Source organism: Meriones unguiculatus, chromosome 1, assembly GCF_030254825.1.
Source record: "Meriones unguiculatus strain TT.TT164.6M chromosome 1, Bangor_MerUng_6.1, whole genome shotgun sequence".
NCBI classification, from domain to species: Eukaryota; Metazoa; Chordata; class Mammalia; order Rodentia; family Muridae; genus Meriones; species Meriones unguiculatus.
The window spans coordinates 52896101-52910767 of record NC_083349.1 but is presented as its reverse complement, the minus strand read 5'-3'; the positions used below and the strand labels follow the sequence as shown (position 1 = coordinate 52910767).

At 49.2% G+C, this 14667-nt stretch overlaps 1 protein-coding gene across 1 annotated transcript; it reads right to left on the bottom strand.

Moving 5' to 3' along the window:
• Window positions 1-1161: 1161 nt before the first annotated feature.
• On the bottom strand, window positions 1162-6557 carry Hhex (hematopoietically expressed homeobox). Its single transcript, XM_021631260.2, has 4 exons — window positions 6143-6557; window positions 4093-4271; window positions 3805-3855; window positions 1162-2123 (listed from the first exon to the last, which is right to left on the bottom strand). Exons 1-4 carry the CDS (start codon window positions 6504-6506, stop codon window positions 1902-1904), a joined length of 816 nt encoding a protein of 271 aa, XP_021486935.1. The 5' UTR covers window positions 6507-6557; the 3' UTR covers window positions 1162-1901.
• Between the last annotated feature and the right edge of the window lie 8110 nt (window positions 6558-14667).

Below are 14667 nucleotides of genomic sequence, written 5' to 3'. Positions count from 1 at the left end.
GAGCTTGGAGCCTGCCGCTGATTGGAAGCAAAACTCTCCCACTGGACAACACGTCTCCTTTGGGACGTGAGAAGAGGGACAAAGGTAGAGCATGAACTGAGCTGGGACTGGGGGACCAGGGAGGGGCCATGCAGGTCAACTGGGCCATTCTCTTGGAGTTCCGAGACCAAGAACTAGAATTCCAAAGCAGATCTTTAAACTTCGAGGCCTACCCTTGCCCCTCTGCGTCAGGACCAGTGTTCAGTATTTTCCGGAAACCTGCAATTCCATGGCCTTCTTGGACTCTAAGGAGGCAGGATGTGAGGTGTGTGGGGGAGTCAAAGCGTACCTTGAACAGATTCTGTCCCGGGCTCTTTACTGTACAACTAAAGGTTTCCATGCAGGTCAAGGCTAAAAACACTTTCTAGACCTCTCAAGAGGTCTCTGCGGAGGGCTGCTGGATGGACCTGGGCTCTGCCAGACGGGCAGCTGGCTCCGCCTCACTATCAGCATTCTTCCTCCCTCTTCCCACAGTAAGCCTCCGGGACCCTACCTGCCTCTCAGCCATCAAATTCCTGACACTCCTGATTCCTGCTTCTGCTATGAGGCAGAGTGCTGTTCCCACCGGCCTCTCTCACACCTCTGGCACCTCAGAGCAGCAGCCCTCAAATTCTCTCTGGGCCACGAGCCTTAATGTTCCCAGATCTTCCGAATCAGCAACTGGAACCTGAGCTCCGGTTCTTCAGACACTCCAAACCCTGCCTTGCGCGGCACAGAGCACAGCAGCTGGCCTTCCAGCCGGGGTGAGGGCGACGCACTGTTGATTCACGCCGGTCAAGGACGGTGGCAGCGCATACCAATCGATGATGCTCAGTCGCTCCAAACTACCCTGCTGGGTCCCCAACACACACACACAAACACACACCTGCCCCAGCAAACAGTCCTAGGGAAGCTCAAATTCATACTCGAGGAGCTGGGCATCCCACCTCCCCCAAGGGCCAGCCCACCAGGTCCCAAGCCTGTGACAAGCGCGCATGCGCACGCTCATTCTCCACCCCCTCCCAAGGTTCCCCCAGTGTCCTGTTTAGATTTTTTTAACCAAAGAATAAGAATTCCAACAGGGACACTCAGCCCACTGTGAATGCATACGCAGGTTAACTCATTAAAAAAGAAAATCAAACATCATTTTGGCAGGATTTTTACAGTGACTAATTCTATATACAGGCTATAGACATCATTTCTACAAAACATACAATCTCCAATCCACTTACATTTAATTGTCCTGATGTTTCTAATTCACATGGGATTGGTCAAATGAGTCGGTTTCCCTGCTTGTAGGGAGTACACCATCCCTTAACACCAGGGTCAGAGACAACCAGAAAGCAAAACAGGATTTTAAGAATCTTATCAACTATCTTGCTTACAAGAACAAACCCCAGGAGCCAAGTGCTCTGAAAGGGCTTTGGAGTTAAGGCAGCAATTTAAGATGTCACGTAAAAACCAAGTGTGCTCTTCTAAAATGTTCCAAGGAGCCTCAAATGTGGGGGCCCTTTCTACGTACACCTCTTAAATATTTGAGGAGTCCAGGGAATAGCTACACATTTAAGGGAAGTCATTCAAGGATGGCCTATGAAAACCTTTAAAGTTATAATTTAAGCTTCAAACAAAAATTCAAATTACTTCTCATAAATAGAAATAATTCACTTTTTAAAAATGAGGATACATTTAGTCACTTCCAAACAGGTATATATACACCATGTTAAATCAAAAGTAAGGTTTCAAGGCATGTTTGCTATTCAGCCAGTGCTCCAAGGAGTTTCAGAACACTAGAAGAACGATTTCTCTTTCTCGCTTAGAATTTTCCAGTTTGTCTGTAGCAAAACATTATTGGAAAGTCCAGTCCCTGAGCGTGCCAGGGACCATCATCCAGCATTGAAGTAGCCTTTGTCACCCTCAATGTCCACTTCCTGGTCAGAATCCTCTGAAATCTCAGAGTCGGGGTCTTCCTGGGAGACTGGGGAGGGTGAACACTGAGAACTATCCAAAGAAGCACCTTTTTTCTGTTCACTGGGCAAGTCTTGGCCCTGGTCACAGGAAGTGTCCAAATTGTCCAACTCGTCCTTTTTATTGCTTTGAGGGTTCTCCTAAATAAGGGGATGAAAATGCAGATGGTAAGATCAAAGACACATAATCTGAATGTTTTTTTTTTCCAGCCTTTAGCATGCTTACAAAGTTTAGTTCAGCAACCGTTTTCATGAAAATCTTTTTACTAAGGTACACTTGCTTCCCCATGTGAAAGGAGAGGGGAAAAGTCACACCACTGAGGGATCATACACCTAAGGCAAACCCATGGTCTCAAGATTTGCAAAAGTTTAGAGAAAACAAAACAAACAAACAGCTCAGTTCAGTTCAGACAGCACAGTACTCATTCTTTGGATACTGCCCAAAAGAGGGTCTTCTAGCATTTTAAAGAACAAACGTTGATGGCTAGATTTGTTATACCAAGGCCTAACCCCCTAAAAAAGAAGGAATATGAAAAACGTATACTAAATTAAGATGCTGCAAAATCATTAGGTTGAATCCTTTTCCATTTGTTTTCTCAAGTAAATTTATGAGCGCAGGCGCACGTGCACACACACGCATAAATATGTACCAAATGACAAAATTGTGCCGAAAGAAATCATAAAACTAATCTAATATCGATGAAGAAATTGCAATTTACTTAAAATCTGGGCAAATTTTTTTTCTGGGAAAAAAAAATTCCCATCTTACAGAGAAAGTACTATTTTAAAAGTCTTTGGGAAGCTAGCTGCAAGCTGAGTCCAGTCAGTGAATTTACCTTAAGCCTGTGGATGTCTATGATGTAAACATAATGAAGACTGTTACCAAATTTGCAAAAGATGTACAAGGTTAGGGCCAGGAGGGAATCCTCAAATATTTAAGAATAAAGAAACTACAGTAAGTTTTTGTTGCTGTTGCTGTTTCAAAATGTTCTTTGGGACAGTACTTAAAAAAAAAAAAAAAAAAGAACTGTGAGCAATACAACTTACAATCTACATTCAACTGTTTTGTCTCAAACCTTCCTACCTGCCCTTTACAGCACTGCCAGCTGAACCATTCAGCAATCGTCAGATAATTCTGGAAACATCCAGATTGGGACATCAAAACCAAATCATTAGCTCTAAGTCAATAAGGTTGTTTTGGAGGATGAGCTGGCCCTTCCTTTTTATCACATATTTATTTCTTAACAAGGTCACTGAAAGACTGTGAGGAAGTTTAAGCTACTTTCCAAACAGGCATGGAAATTTATGTGTTTCATATTCATTTTAAGAGGTGGATAATAATTTTTAAAACTCTTTGATATTTAATTCTTCCTTTTTAAAAAGTGCAAATAAGACTTAAAGGTGTTTGTGTCTTTGTATTTACCCTTGAGTCCTGCCTGGTTTTATTATGGGTGTGTAAATACAAGAAACAATTTTCTCCCAAAGATAACTGCTTAAGTCATTTACTGTCAATTACTTTATCTTTCCTGCGTTAATGAGATAAACAACATATGGGGTTTATAAAACAATTAGCCAGGCGGTTTACTGGCCAGTGTGTGAAACCCTGGCATAATTGATATAGGAACTGCATTAGGTGCTTTTAACATTAGTGCCACCTGAGCAACTCATCCTGGATTTCAGCAGGAGTATTTGCCTTTTTAATCAAGGTGAAGAGGTTAAATAGCCTCTCAAATGACTTTTGCATACAACCCGTAACAGGTCCCCGCATTTAGATAACATGATACAAACATTTATTTCCATAGAAACAGGGCCGTGTCAATACCTGTTTCAGTCTTCTCCATTTAGCTCGTCGATTCTGAAACCAGGTTTTAACCTACAGAAAAGAAAGCAAGTTTGCAGAAAGTCCCAAATCCTGAGGGACCTGAGGAGAAGGGATTGATTGAGACCACGGGGAGGACCAGCCCTGCAGCTGGGTCCCGGCAGAAAGTGCCCAGGGCGCACAGCGGCTTTCCCGATTGCTTCAGCCCAACTAGCCAACCGGGTTGGGGGGTGGGGATGGGGACGACGGACGGACGGACGGACGGACGGACGGAGAGGGCAGCGAGCTGACCTGTCTCTCGCTAAGCTGCAACATCTTGGCCAGACGCTTCCTCTCCGGTGGGGAGAGGTATTTCTGAGTCTCGAACTTCTTCTCCAGCTCGACGGTCTGGTCGTTGGAGAACCTCACTTGACCGCCTTTCCTTTTGTGCAGAGGCCGCTGCAGGAAGGGGTTCCAGAGCAAGGGCTTGCCTGTGGGCCGGAGGAGCGGCGGTTAACCTCGGCCCTGGAACCCGCTGCGCAGTCCCCCGACCTACCTGGTCCCGGGTGACCAGTAAGCGGCCACGTCCCCAGCACATACACTCTCGGGTCTATCTATGGCTGGATTCAACACTCCCCGCCAGGGCACACAGAGTCAGCTGAAGTGTTTTAGCACACAGACCACCTCTGCATACTCAGGACACCGTACCACACGCCCATCACACCTGTGGCTAGAGGCAAACAAATCGTTTCAGCCCCAAAAGAACCCCTGCCGGGCTTAACAGCCCATTTTCTTTAGCCAACCGGCTCTGCTACCGTGCAACAATTTTTGCAAAGGATTCCGTGTGCGCATTTAAGGGAGGCGCGGGGTAGTTCGCTGCCCAAGGCCTGGCGGCCCAGAAGCGCTCACAGGGCGTGTTAGGCCTCGAGTGGGGCCTGCAATCGTGGCTGGAACGCGCCTCGGCCTCCTCTGATTTCACACTCGGCCTGCGGGGGCGGCCAGTTAAAGCCACCCCATGGGCTATGGCAACATTTCCGTCAATGTGTTTCCTGTTGGTCTGTCTCAAAAAAAAAAAAAAAAAAAAGTTTGCTTCCTTCTGCTCAGGCCCAGCAGAAACCAAGGAAACCAGGGCGAGCTCCGCAAAACGTTTGCCCCAGGCCCGGTCCTGCCCCACCGGGTAGAATTGGGGCCGGTCACACACACACACACCCTGCAGGCTCAAATTTAGAAATACAAACACGATAACCTTTGATGTACAAAACTGTAACACCCACACCCCAAATCTCCGTAGCGGCGAGACAGAGGCGCTCTGGAGTCTGCGTCCTAATAACGCTAACATTAAAATGCCAATTCATTAAAATGTTAATTGTCTCCAAGGGCCCCAAGGAAGCTGCCAAACGAACCGACTTTAAACCCTGGTGAGACCCCTCTCACTCACTCTGGACTCGGGCCCCGAACCCAGTCACCATTGCTTATTTGGTGCTCAGGAACTTCGTGGGGACTAGCCTCGAAAATCCCACAATGTGTCCGCCTTGTCGCCCTTCCTAACTGCTCCTGGTCCGCACCTCTCTACTCCAAAGGGGCGGCGGGGTCCGTCCCTCTGTCAGCAGGCCTACACCTAAACATTCTGAAAGCTGGCATTGTTTTTTTTTTGTTTTTTTGAGATTTTGCTTGCGTCAGGCTTCAGACTGGTGCAAAAACAGCCTCCAAGGGGGGTGGGGGGAGTAGGCGAGAGGAAGCAACTGGTTATTTTAGCTGCCATAAAGTCACATCCCACACAGAGGAAATGAACAATATCAGAAAAACGGATCCTGGCTATCAGACGTCGAGTGTTTCCTGAATTTGTCTGTATTGAGGATGTCGATAAAATAATCAGCAGCGTGCACTACTCCGGGGGAAGGGTCTGCTTCGTGCAGCCAGGAAAACACTTAACAGCTTCAGAAACCAGATTTACTCCTATCGAGAACTCAAGATTTCCTGTATGAACGGAAAGGGTCAGGCTCCTTCAGTGCCCAAGCTTGTTGAACCAAGCCCAGCCCAGGAACCGCCCGGCCCGGCAGCCAGCCCTGCGCTGCGGGGGCCAGGCTCGGGGAGCCCCGACGTCCTCTCCCCGGTGCCGCTCGTTCAGGGGGACCCCTCCCCGCGGACCGACACGCGCGGCCGGGGCTGCCTCCCACTGCTCTCCCGGGAGCCCCGGGTGTCCCCCGACCACGCTCGCCCCGACGTCTGCAAGGTGCAGCAGGGGAAGCAATCAGAGCCTCCAGGCGTCCCAGCTCCCCGCCGCGCGCCCCGCCAGCCGCTGTCCCCGCCGCTGTCCACTGCGCCCCCCGGCCGCCCCCGCCGCCTCCCCCGGCCACCTTACCCAGGGGGTCGTGGCGGAGCAGGGCGTGCGTGTAGTCGTTCACCGTCCGCGGGAACGGGTACAGGGGGCCCCCGAAGCCACCGGGGCCGTAGGCGGCGGCCAGCGCGGCGGCGGGGTGATGCGAGAAGGCGGGGTGCACCGGCGTGGGCTCGTACACCGGGGTCCGGTAGGAGGACACGAGGCTGGTGAAGGAGGAGTTGGGGGACGGCAGCGTGGGCGCGGGGGTGGGCGCGGCAGGCCCGCGCCCCAGGATATCGTCGATGTAGAAGGGCGTCGGGTGAGCGGGCTGCAGCAGCGGCGTGGGCGCGTACAGCGGCACCCCCACAGCGGGCGCGGCCGCGGGACCCGGGTGCGGGAACTGCATGGCCGCCCCGCCGCGCAGCCCCCCTCGGAGCGAGCTGCCCGCCGGCGCCGCCGCGCTACATTTATCTGCGCCCCGCGCTCCCGGCGATAGGCTCCGGCGGCCGCGGGGTGGGGCGGCGCTCGGGCCCCTTCCTGCCGCCCAGGCCCTGCGGCCAATGGCGCGGGCCGCGGGCTCGCCTCCGCCCCTGCCCGGCCCGCCCCCGCCGGCCCAGCTCCCGCCCCCGGGCCGCGCGGCCCCGCGGGGCTCCCGGGACCCTGCGCCCGAGGGGGCGCTCCCGGAGGCTCCCGGCCCGGGGTGTCCGGCCGCGGCCGTCGAAGGGGCGAGCGGGGCCGTGCGCCGCGGGGCACGGACCCCGCCGGGAAGGCGCCGCGGCCGACACCCCGGCGGCGTCTGGCCCCTGGAGGAGCGTCTGGGACTCTGCGGGCCCGGAGGCCGCCGGCGGGACGGCACCTCCGGGCGCCAGGGCAAGCTCCCGGGAGGCCGCGCTGCCCGGGGGGAACGGTGGCATCGCCCGGGGCGGTGACCTCCGCAGCTCCGCGCTCTAAGGAGAGGACCCCAGCCCTTGGCTGCGACCCAGGCGGGCGTTGACGGCGGCGAGACTGCAGGTGCTCCGGGGTCTCTGTTTGGGGACCCCCGACCTCGGCCGCTGCCCGACTGCAGACAGAACCGCCCTGCGCCGAGCGGAGGCTGCGCGCGTTCCTCCCTCCGACGGGGGCTGCTCCTGTGTCCTCGGGCCCTGAAGGACACAGCTGCGCGCAGCCGGGCTCCGAGGTTTTACACGTGTTTTTTATTGAAAGCCGTGGTGCGCTGCTCAGTGTGGCCTCGGCCCGTTGCGGCTTCCCTCGCCTCTGGGGCAAAGGGGCATAGTCTTGATTGACGCCCTCCTGTGGTGACCACACCTTGAGTTGGGCAGTTTCTGCTAAGGTCTTCTATTAGAAGAAGAAGAAGAAAAGGCCTGAATTTTTTGCTTCTATTGGGATACAAAGTTTTAAGCTTTGAAATTACATCTTCAGCTGCAACGGGACTGCGAAGGAGAGAAGTGGGTTCATGAGTTTCACTGCACACATTTTTCTTGAGCTACTACTGTGTGCCACTAGCAAACAAGAGAGAGGTGTAGTCCCTGCCCTTGTGGAAGCAGGAAACAAATTGAACACAGTAACATACGGAGGAGAAATCGTGTGTTGTCGTTCAGAACCTCAGGGGACGGCCCCGAATTTGGGAAAGTGTTCCCAACGGAAATGATGTTTGAAAGATAAGCAGGTGTCAACAAGCCTGGGGTGTGAGTCCGAATCAGCGCTTGCGTGGGTTACCTAACGCAGCCTCAGTCCGTTTTATTATTGCCACGGGCGTTTTTTCCTCTGACACCTCTCTAACCGCTTGGGGATGGAGTCACCAACGTCTTTCAGAATAATGTCGGACGAAGGCTGCTAGCACAGACAAACCAGCGAGTGTATAGCACTGTTTTTTGGGCTAAACCCTCGGGGGCGAGTAAGAGCGGAAATCCGTGTGTTTCACCCTGGTATGTGAACGATGGAAGGAAACGAGAAGATTAACCAGGCTCCCCATGAAGAGAGGGACGCGGCCGGGAGGGGAATACCTGAAGACCCAAACCCCGTGACACTTCCAGTGAGCGCAGAGACATCTTGGCCAGACACCCTGGGAAGACCACAGACCTTTGAAGGGGCTTCCGTCGGGCAAACTCAGGGTGATTTAAGCTTCAGAAATACATCTTCATCAGGGTGCTAGTCTGGCGACCTGAGCTTTGATCCACAGAATCCTGGTGGACAGAAGAAGCGATTCCACAGTTGCCCTCTGCCCTCCGTATGCTTGCCACGACCGCACAGTATACACAGCAATGATGAAGGTTAGAAAATACATAATGTGACAATTCCAAACATCCGTTGAACTCAAGGGACATAGAGGAGGGGGTGGATGGGGAAACTGGAGGAATGCCGGGACAAATAGAGAACGTTTGAGGCCAGTGAGATGGCTCAGCCTCTGGGAGATTGTCTCCCTGTACTGCACACCTGAGAGCTGAGTTCAAGCTCCCAACCTCACATAAAAAAAAAAAAAAAGGTGGAAAGAGAGACTTGCATGGACCACCGCAGCTCAAGTGCCCACAGCACACATCATACACAATAATAATGAGATCCTACTTAATGTAGGAAGTTCTACTGATTCAGGAAAGGCTCATTAGGCAAAACTGCTGAGTGAAACACTGAAGGTGAGGACTCTGGCAAGTTCTTACAGAATTAACCCCATTCTTCAGATTTGGGGTAAAAAATAGAAGCAAGCGTAGATTGTCGTAGATGGCAGTATTTCACTGGCGCTGTGTAAGGTGGGATTTTTGGTCTTGTGAGTTAAACGTTGGAAAACCCACTACTAAGATGCAGACTGACGTGTTTAAGGATGTGGGTGCAACCTTCAAGTCTTTCGCTCTGCATGTGTGTAGTTATTCATGTGCACAGCTGTAATTACATACAGACACACAGGGAATAAACAGAACAACGCTGGCGAGTTTAGGTGAAGAACATACAGGTGTTGTCGTCTTAGCTTCACGGTAGCTTTGACGTTTTCAGTATAAAAACTGGAAAAGAAGCCGGGTGGTGGCGGCTCGAGCCTTTACGCTCAGCGCTGGAGAGGCAGAAGCAGGCAGATCCGTGAGTTTGAGGCCAGCCTGGTCTACGGAGAGAGTTCCAGGACCACCAGGGCTACCCAGAGAAACCATTGGGGAGGGGAAAAAAAAAAACAACTAGAAAATAATAAGTGTAGTTTTGCATATTAAAAACTCAGCACTGGGTCAGAGATGGCTCGGCAGGTGAAGGCACTTTGCCTCCGGGCCTGATGACCTGAGTTTGATCGTCGGGACACAGTGAAGAGAGAGGACTGACAAGGTGTCTGTCTCTGACCACAAAAGCTGTGGCACCCAGGCACCCACACACACGCCTACACAAACGTAAGAGTGGCCGGAGAAACAGTTTAGTAGTTAAGAGTCACTTGCAGAAGTCCCAGGTTTGAGCCCAGATGCTCTCTCCTGACCTCTGAGGGCACCCACGTGCCCATGATGCCCACAAACTGAAGCAGGCATACACACACACACACACACACACACACACACATACAAATAACTGATTTTTTAAAAATACGGGGCTGGAGAGTCAGCTCGTTGGTTAAAAACACCTGCTGCTCTCCCAGGGGATCCCAGTATCCATATCTGGAAGCTTCCCACTGCTGGTAATTCTAATAATCCAACACCCTCTTCTGGCCTCCTAGGGCACGCCCCTCGTGCAGGATTCACTGCTTTGTTAGTTGGGTATTACTAAGGGGTTGAAGCCAAAGTCCCCATGCACAGGCAAATGCTCTACCACTGAGCTACACTTTCTGCCTCCTTTAGTTTATGTTTTGAGACAGGATCTCCTGTAGCCCAGGCTATCCTCCAACCTGATACATAGCCCAGGATGATCTTGAACTTCCATCTTTCTGCCTACACCTCCCAATGTGCTGGGATTTCAGGCTACTCCCGGTTTATACAGCACTAAAAACCAAACCCAGGTTTCATGCACATTAGGCACACACACACACACACACACACACACACACACACACACACCCACCTCTTTACCAGTCGGGCCACAGCTCCAGCCTTCCCTGTTTTATTTTGGGGCAGGGTCTTGCTAAGTTGTCCAGGCTGAACTTGAACTTGAGAGCCCCCTGCTTCAATGTCTCAAATAGCACGGGCATAAGCCAGCACACCTGGCAACGCTCACATGTGAAGTTTCTTTAAAAATCACTCATTAGGTTAATAGGTCTGTATGCAATCTCACTAGTGCCTCGTCTTTGGAGACTGTTGGTGGAGGGCCCCGCAAGTCCCCGTCCCTGTGGGTACCCCGCTGCTGACTCCACCTCCTACCACTCTCATCACCCGCCCTGATGGAGAATTCAGTTTGCTTTTAGGTTCCAGAAAGACATGGGCTCTGCGGACCAAGTAAGAACTGTTACTATTTGAAGTTCAAATGTGTCTTCAAAAATTGTATTTGAAAACACCAAAGTTTGGGACCTCAATGAACTAGCACCCGTTTTTCTTCCCAGCGTTTTGTTTTGTTGTTGTTGTTGTTTTTTTTTTTTTTTTTTTTATCTTTTGTATTTTCCTCTTTGCTTTCCAAATCACGGAATGATTACTCCAGGTCATTTAATATCCTTACCCAAATCCATTCATTCTCCTCCTCGGGAACATATGGGTTTGTGGTACTCGTTTATTCTATGCTTGATGCAGCACCTGGCCAAAAAGATAGAAGCTTGTAAGCCTTCCAAAAGTAAATATGAAGATGCTGGGGAAATAGCCGCTGATGCAGGATTGTTAACTAGCTGCCAGTTAAGGGTGCATCAGTCCTCTCTGTGCTGCAAAGTGGGCGGAGACCTTAGAGGCATTGGTCCTGACATTCCATCTCAGCTACATAATCCTCACCAGCAAATTGAAGCACTTAATTCTTCTAAACTATGTAACACCGCCTTTTCAAAACCCAATACATCCATGTCCACTTTGCTGTAGTTAAAAAAAAAATTACAACCACATTTGTGAATGTCACGTTTCTTGAACTACATAATTTTAATATCACTTGTGTAGGCTTTATAGTTTGTTTTATTGTTTTAAAAGTCATTTGGGGCTCTAAAAAAACTCAATTTTTCCAAAGTTGTCCTTATGATTTTTTTTTCACACAGTCAGAACTAATAAAACAAAACTGCTGTAGCTATTTAATTCAAAATCTCTTGGAGTTTCAATATTTTCTCTCTGCTGGATACTAAAACCAATAAGGCTACATGAGATTTTAATTATATGCCGAATTAAACAAGACTCGCCAAAAATTTGGTGCCATTTATTTTAGTCATTGTTATTGTGCAAGAGAACGAATTTTGCAGGGGGAAAAAGTAGTTCTGGCCTCTCACTTATCAACTGAGAAGTTAGGTAAACCTCTGCAGCTTGTTTTCAGTAATTAAGTATATGTAGAGTTAAAATTTTTGAGTTAGCCATGCCTGAACCTGTCAGTGAATGCTGGTTCTGTCTGAATTTACACGTCACATTTCCTTCAATTGTTGGAATGGACAATTTATTAAACCTTATATTAGTTTATCTCCTTTAATATTTGACAAAAGCTAAGTAGAGCTTTAGGTTTTTTTTTAAAAACTAATATATCAAATAAAAATATCTAGCCCATGACGTGAATGGTATCAAAGCAATAACGTAACAGAGGTGATGGGTGCTCACTGTGGCGTCATCGCTCCCGGTCCCTTTCCGCACATACTGCGCCACACACACTGCACCGCGCTCTACTGCGGGTCGAGTTCGCTGCCCGGAGACCATAGAGTTTGTGGTATTTATTTGTACAATTTAAAAGGTGCTGAACTGAATAATAAGAGCACCGAGATTGTTTAAGTGGGTACAGCATCTGAGTAGGCATTTCCCCCCGAAAATTAGATACAGGTAGCTGGTGCGCACGTGAGGAGAAGTTCAGCATCATTAATCACCAGGGAAATGCAAATTAAAAACACAGTGAGACCCCACTTTGCACAGGGTAGTATGAGAAGTTTTAAAAAAACAAAAGTGTCGATGGGATGTAGTGCTTGGAATCCTCGTATTTTGGTGGCAGAAATGTAAAATAAAATGGGAGAATGGTCTCATTCTTCTCAGGAGGTTTAAACACACAGTTACTATTAACATAAGACCAGGAGAATAATGGTTCCAATGGGCTACCATAGTTCCACATTTAGGTTCATACTCAAGAAATGATAATGTGCGTTCACTCAAAAGCTCATTCACAATGCGTGCAGAATTGTTCATAATTACTAGGCAATGGAAACGCAATAGCCAAAGCGAACAACCCAAGTGTCTACCAAAGGAATAAGTGAAAATGTGCCATCCTGTACAATATTTATTCAGCCAGGCATGGTGGTGCATGCCCAGGAAGTGATTAAACCCAGGGGCAGCGGTAGGTAGATTTCTGAACTTTGGTGCGTGCATGCAGAATCTCTCAATCAAACCCAGATCTCACCAATATGGTAGTCTTGCTGGCCAGCTTGCCATGAGGATCCGTCGTCTCTACTAGAATTACAAATAGGCTGTCATGGCCATCCAGCATTTATGCGGGGCTCCGGGATAAATGCTGGATGGCCATGACTCAGGTGCTGGTGTGGTGAGTGCTTTAACCACTGAGCTATCTCCCCAGCCCCCTGGAAGGGGGAGGAATTGCATAGTACTTTTAAATTATCTCACTAACATAGCATCTCACATCAGTAGTTCTTTGAATGAGGAAAGGTTGTCATCTATGTGTGTGACTAGAGTTTCAGCAAGCGTTACAACATCACAAGTGCTATCTCCACAGATAATCAAAGTGGAAGTGTGTGCAGCCAGACTCCTAGGCGACAGCACTTGAGAAGACAGCAGAAATGGCGAACCAGGACTCTTGCTGTCTGAATCAGCTCTTCTAATCAGCACATCAACCTGCCCTACTGGATCCATGCTAGTTTTTGTTAGCTTGTTTGTTTTTGTTTTCATGAGATCATTTGAGAGACTGGGATCTGAGTTCCCCCATCCTTGACTCCAAGGATTCTATTCTGAGAAAATAGACAACCAATGTTGAGAGGCCAGGCCATAAGGAAGTCAGAGGACTGTGTCCTCTAGGGTTGCTGACGTGTGTGTGTGAGAGAGAGAGACAGAGACAGAGAGAGACAGATAAATTCACAGTGGGAGGAAAACTGAGGGACTCTAAGGGTGGGGGGTCTTTGAGAGCTCGGGTGGCAATCTAGAAAGTGGGCGGCTTCCGCTGTGGCTGCAGTCAGCTTGCCCACTGGCCCTGGGGGGACTGCACAGCTGTCACGCAAAGTCTGCCTTTCAGAGGTCACATGTCCCCCAGGCCTGAAATGGACCTGAAGTATGGAATTATTTTAAAGTGGCTCTTTAACAGACTGTGGGCTTGTTAAGAGAATTGGGGAAATATTACTCACACTTAGGTAGACCTAAAAGGGAAATTCCTAGCTGAAGTTAGAGGTCTCACAAGGAACTGGAAATGATAATTAGAAGATGGAAACTGGACAATGGTGGGGACGCATGAGAGAATAAAATAGAAAGTGGCTTTATGAAGCCCTCATTTTATGCTTTCTGAATTTTGAATCCAGTTCCTAAACAATGTGACATACAGTAGGAGGTTAATAGATATTTCTGAACCTTAAGATGTTTTGGGGGATCAAACTTAGGTCATCAGGCTTTTGCAGCAAGGTGGCATTACCCACAGATCCATTTTGCTGGCCCTTTTTGTGAGTTTTGATGTTTTGTGATGCCAGCGATCAAACCCTGGGACATCTCCTGCATTCCCACACTCCACCTCCGAGCTACAGCCACAGCCCTGTAGTTTCTTAGCATCTGTAGGCTCCCCTGTCCTTAAGTGTAACAATGGGATTGGACTGATGTCTTTTTCATGAGTTGATGTTGTCGTGTAGGTTAAACACATTGCTAACGTGTAAAATTCTGGCATCTAGTAAGCGCTCAATAAACAGTTGTTGTCACAGGGATTATATAACCACTGCCAGTGACAACCACAGTAGTGAAGGGGACGCAATCCCTAGGCTCTCCCAAGCCTTTTGGACCAGAAGAGGCAACAGATCCTTTGGAACTGGAGTTACAGATAGTTGTGAGTTGCCACGTGGGTACCGGAAACTGAACCCAGGTCCTCGGCAAGAGCAACAAGTGCTCTTAACCACTGAGCCATCTCTCCAGGCTTTAAACTCACAGATCCATCTGTCTCTACATCCGAAGGGCTGTGGTTAAAGACATGCAGCACTCTACCCAGATTACATTATCTATTTGGTATTAAGGTATTCGGTTTTTTTTATTGTTTTATATTTTAAATTCTGATTTACCCAGTCACCTGGTCTGTAATTCAAGAGGAATTAAAGGGAAAGTGTCCCAGATACAGCCCACTACTGAAACAGGCTGCTTGCCTCGGCCTAGGAATGTAGCTTTCCTAGCACGTCTGAAGCTCTGGTTCAATCCCCACATAAATCTAGTATTGTGGCGCTTGCCTGTATCCCAGTGCTCAAGAGGCAAAGGTAAGAGGTTAAAAGTTTAGGGTAACCCTCGGCTACATGGAAGCCAGCCTAGGCTACATGA

Bases quoted from the DNA above. Each gene is read 5' to 3' on its own strand.
- Hhex (XM_021631260.2), bottom strand. From the start codon at position 6,506: ATGCAGTTCCCGCACCCGGGTCCCGCGGCCGCGCCCGCTGTGGGGGTG. The intron at 4,272-6,142 runs GTAAGGTGGCCG...TCCGGCCCACAG, and splicing joins GCTCCGCCACGACCCCCTGG to GCAAGCCCTTGCTCTGGAAC. The intron at 3,856-4,092 runs GTCAGCTCGCTG...TCTTTTCTGTAG, and splicing joins TGCAGCTTAGCGAGAGACAG to GTTAAAACCTGGTTTCAGAA.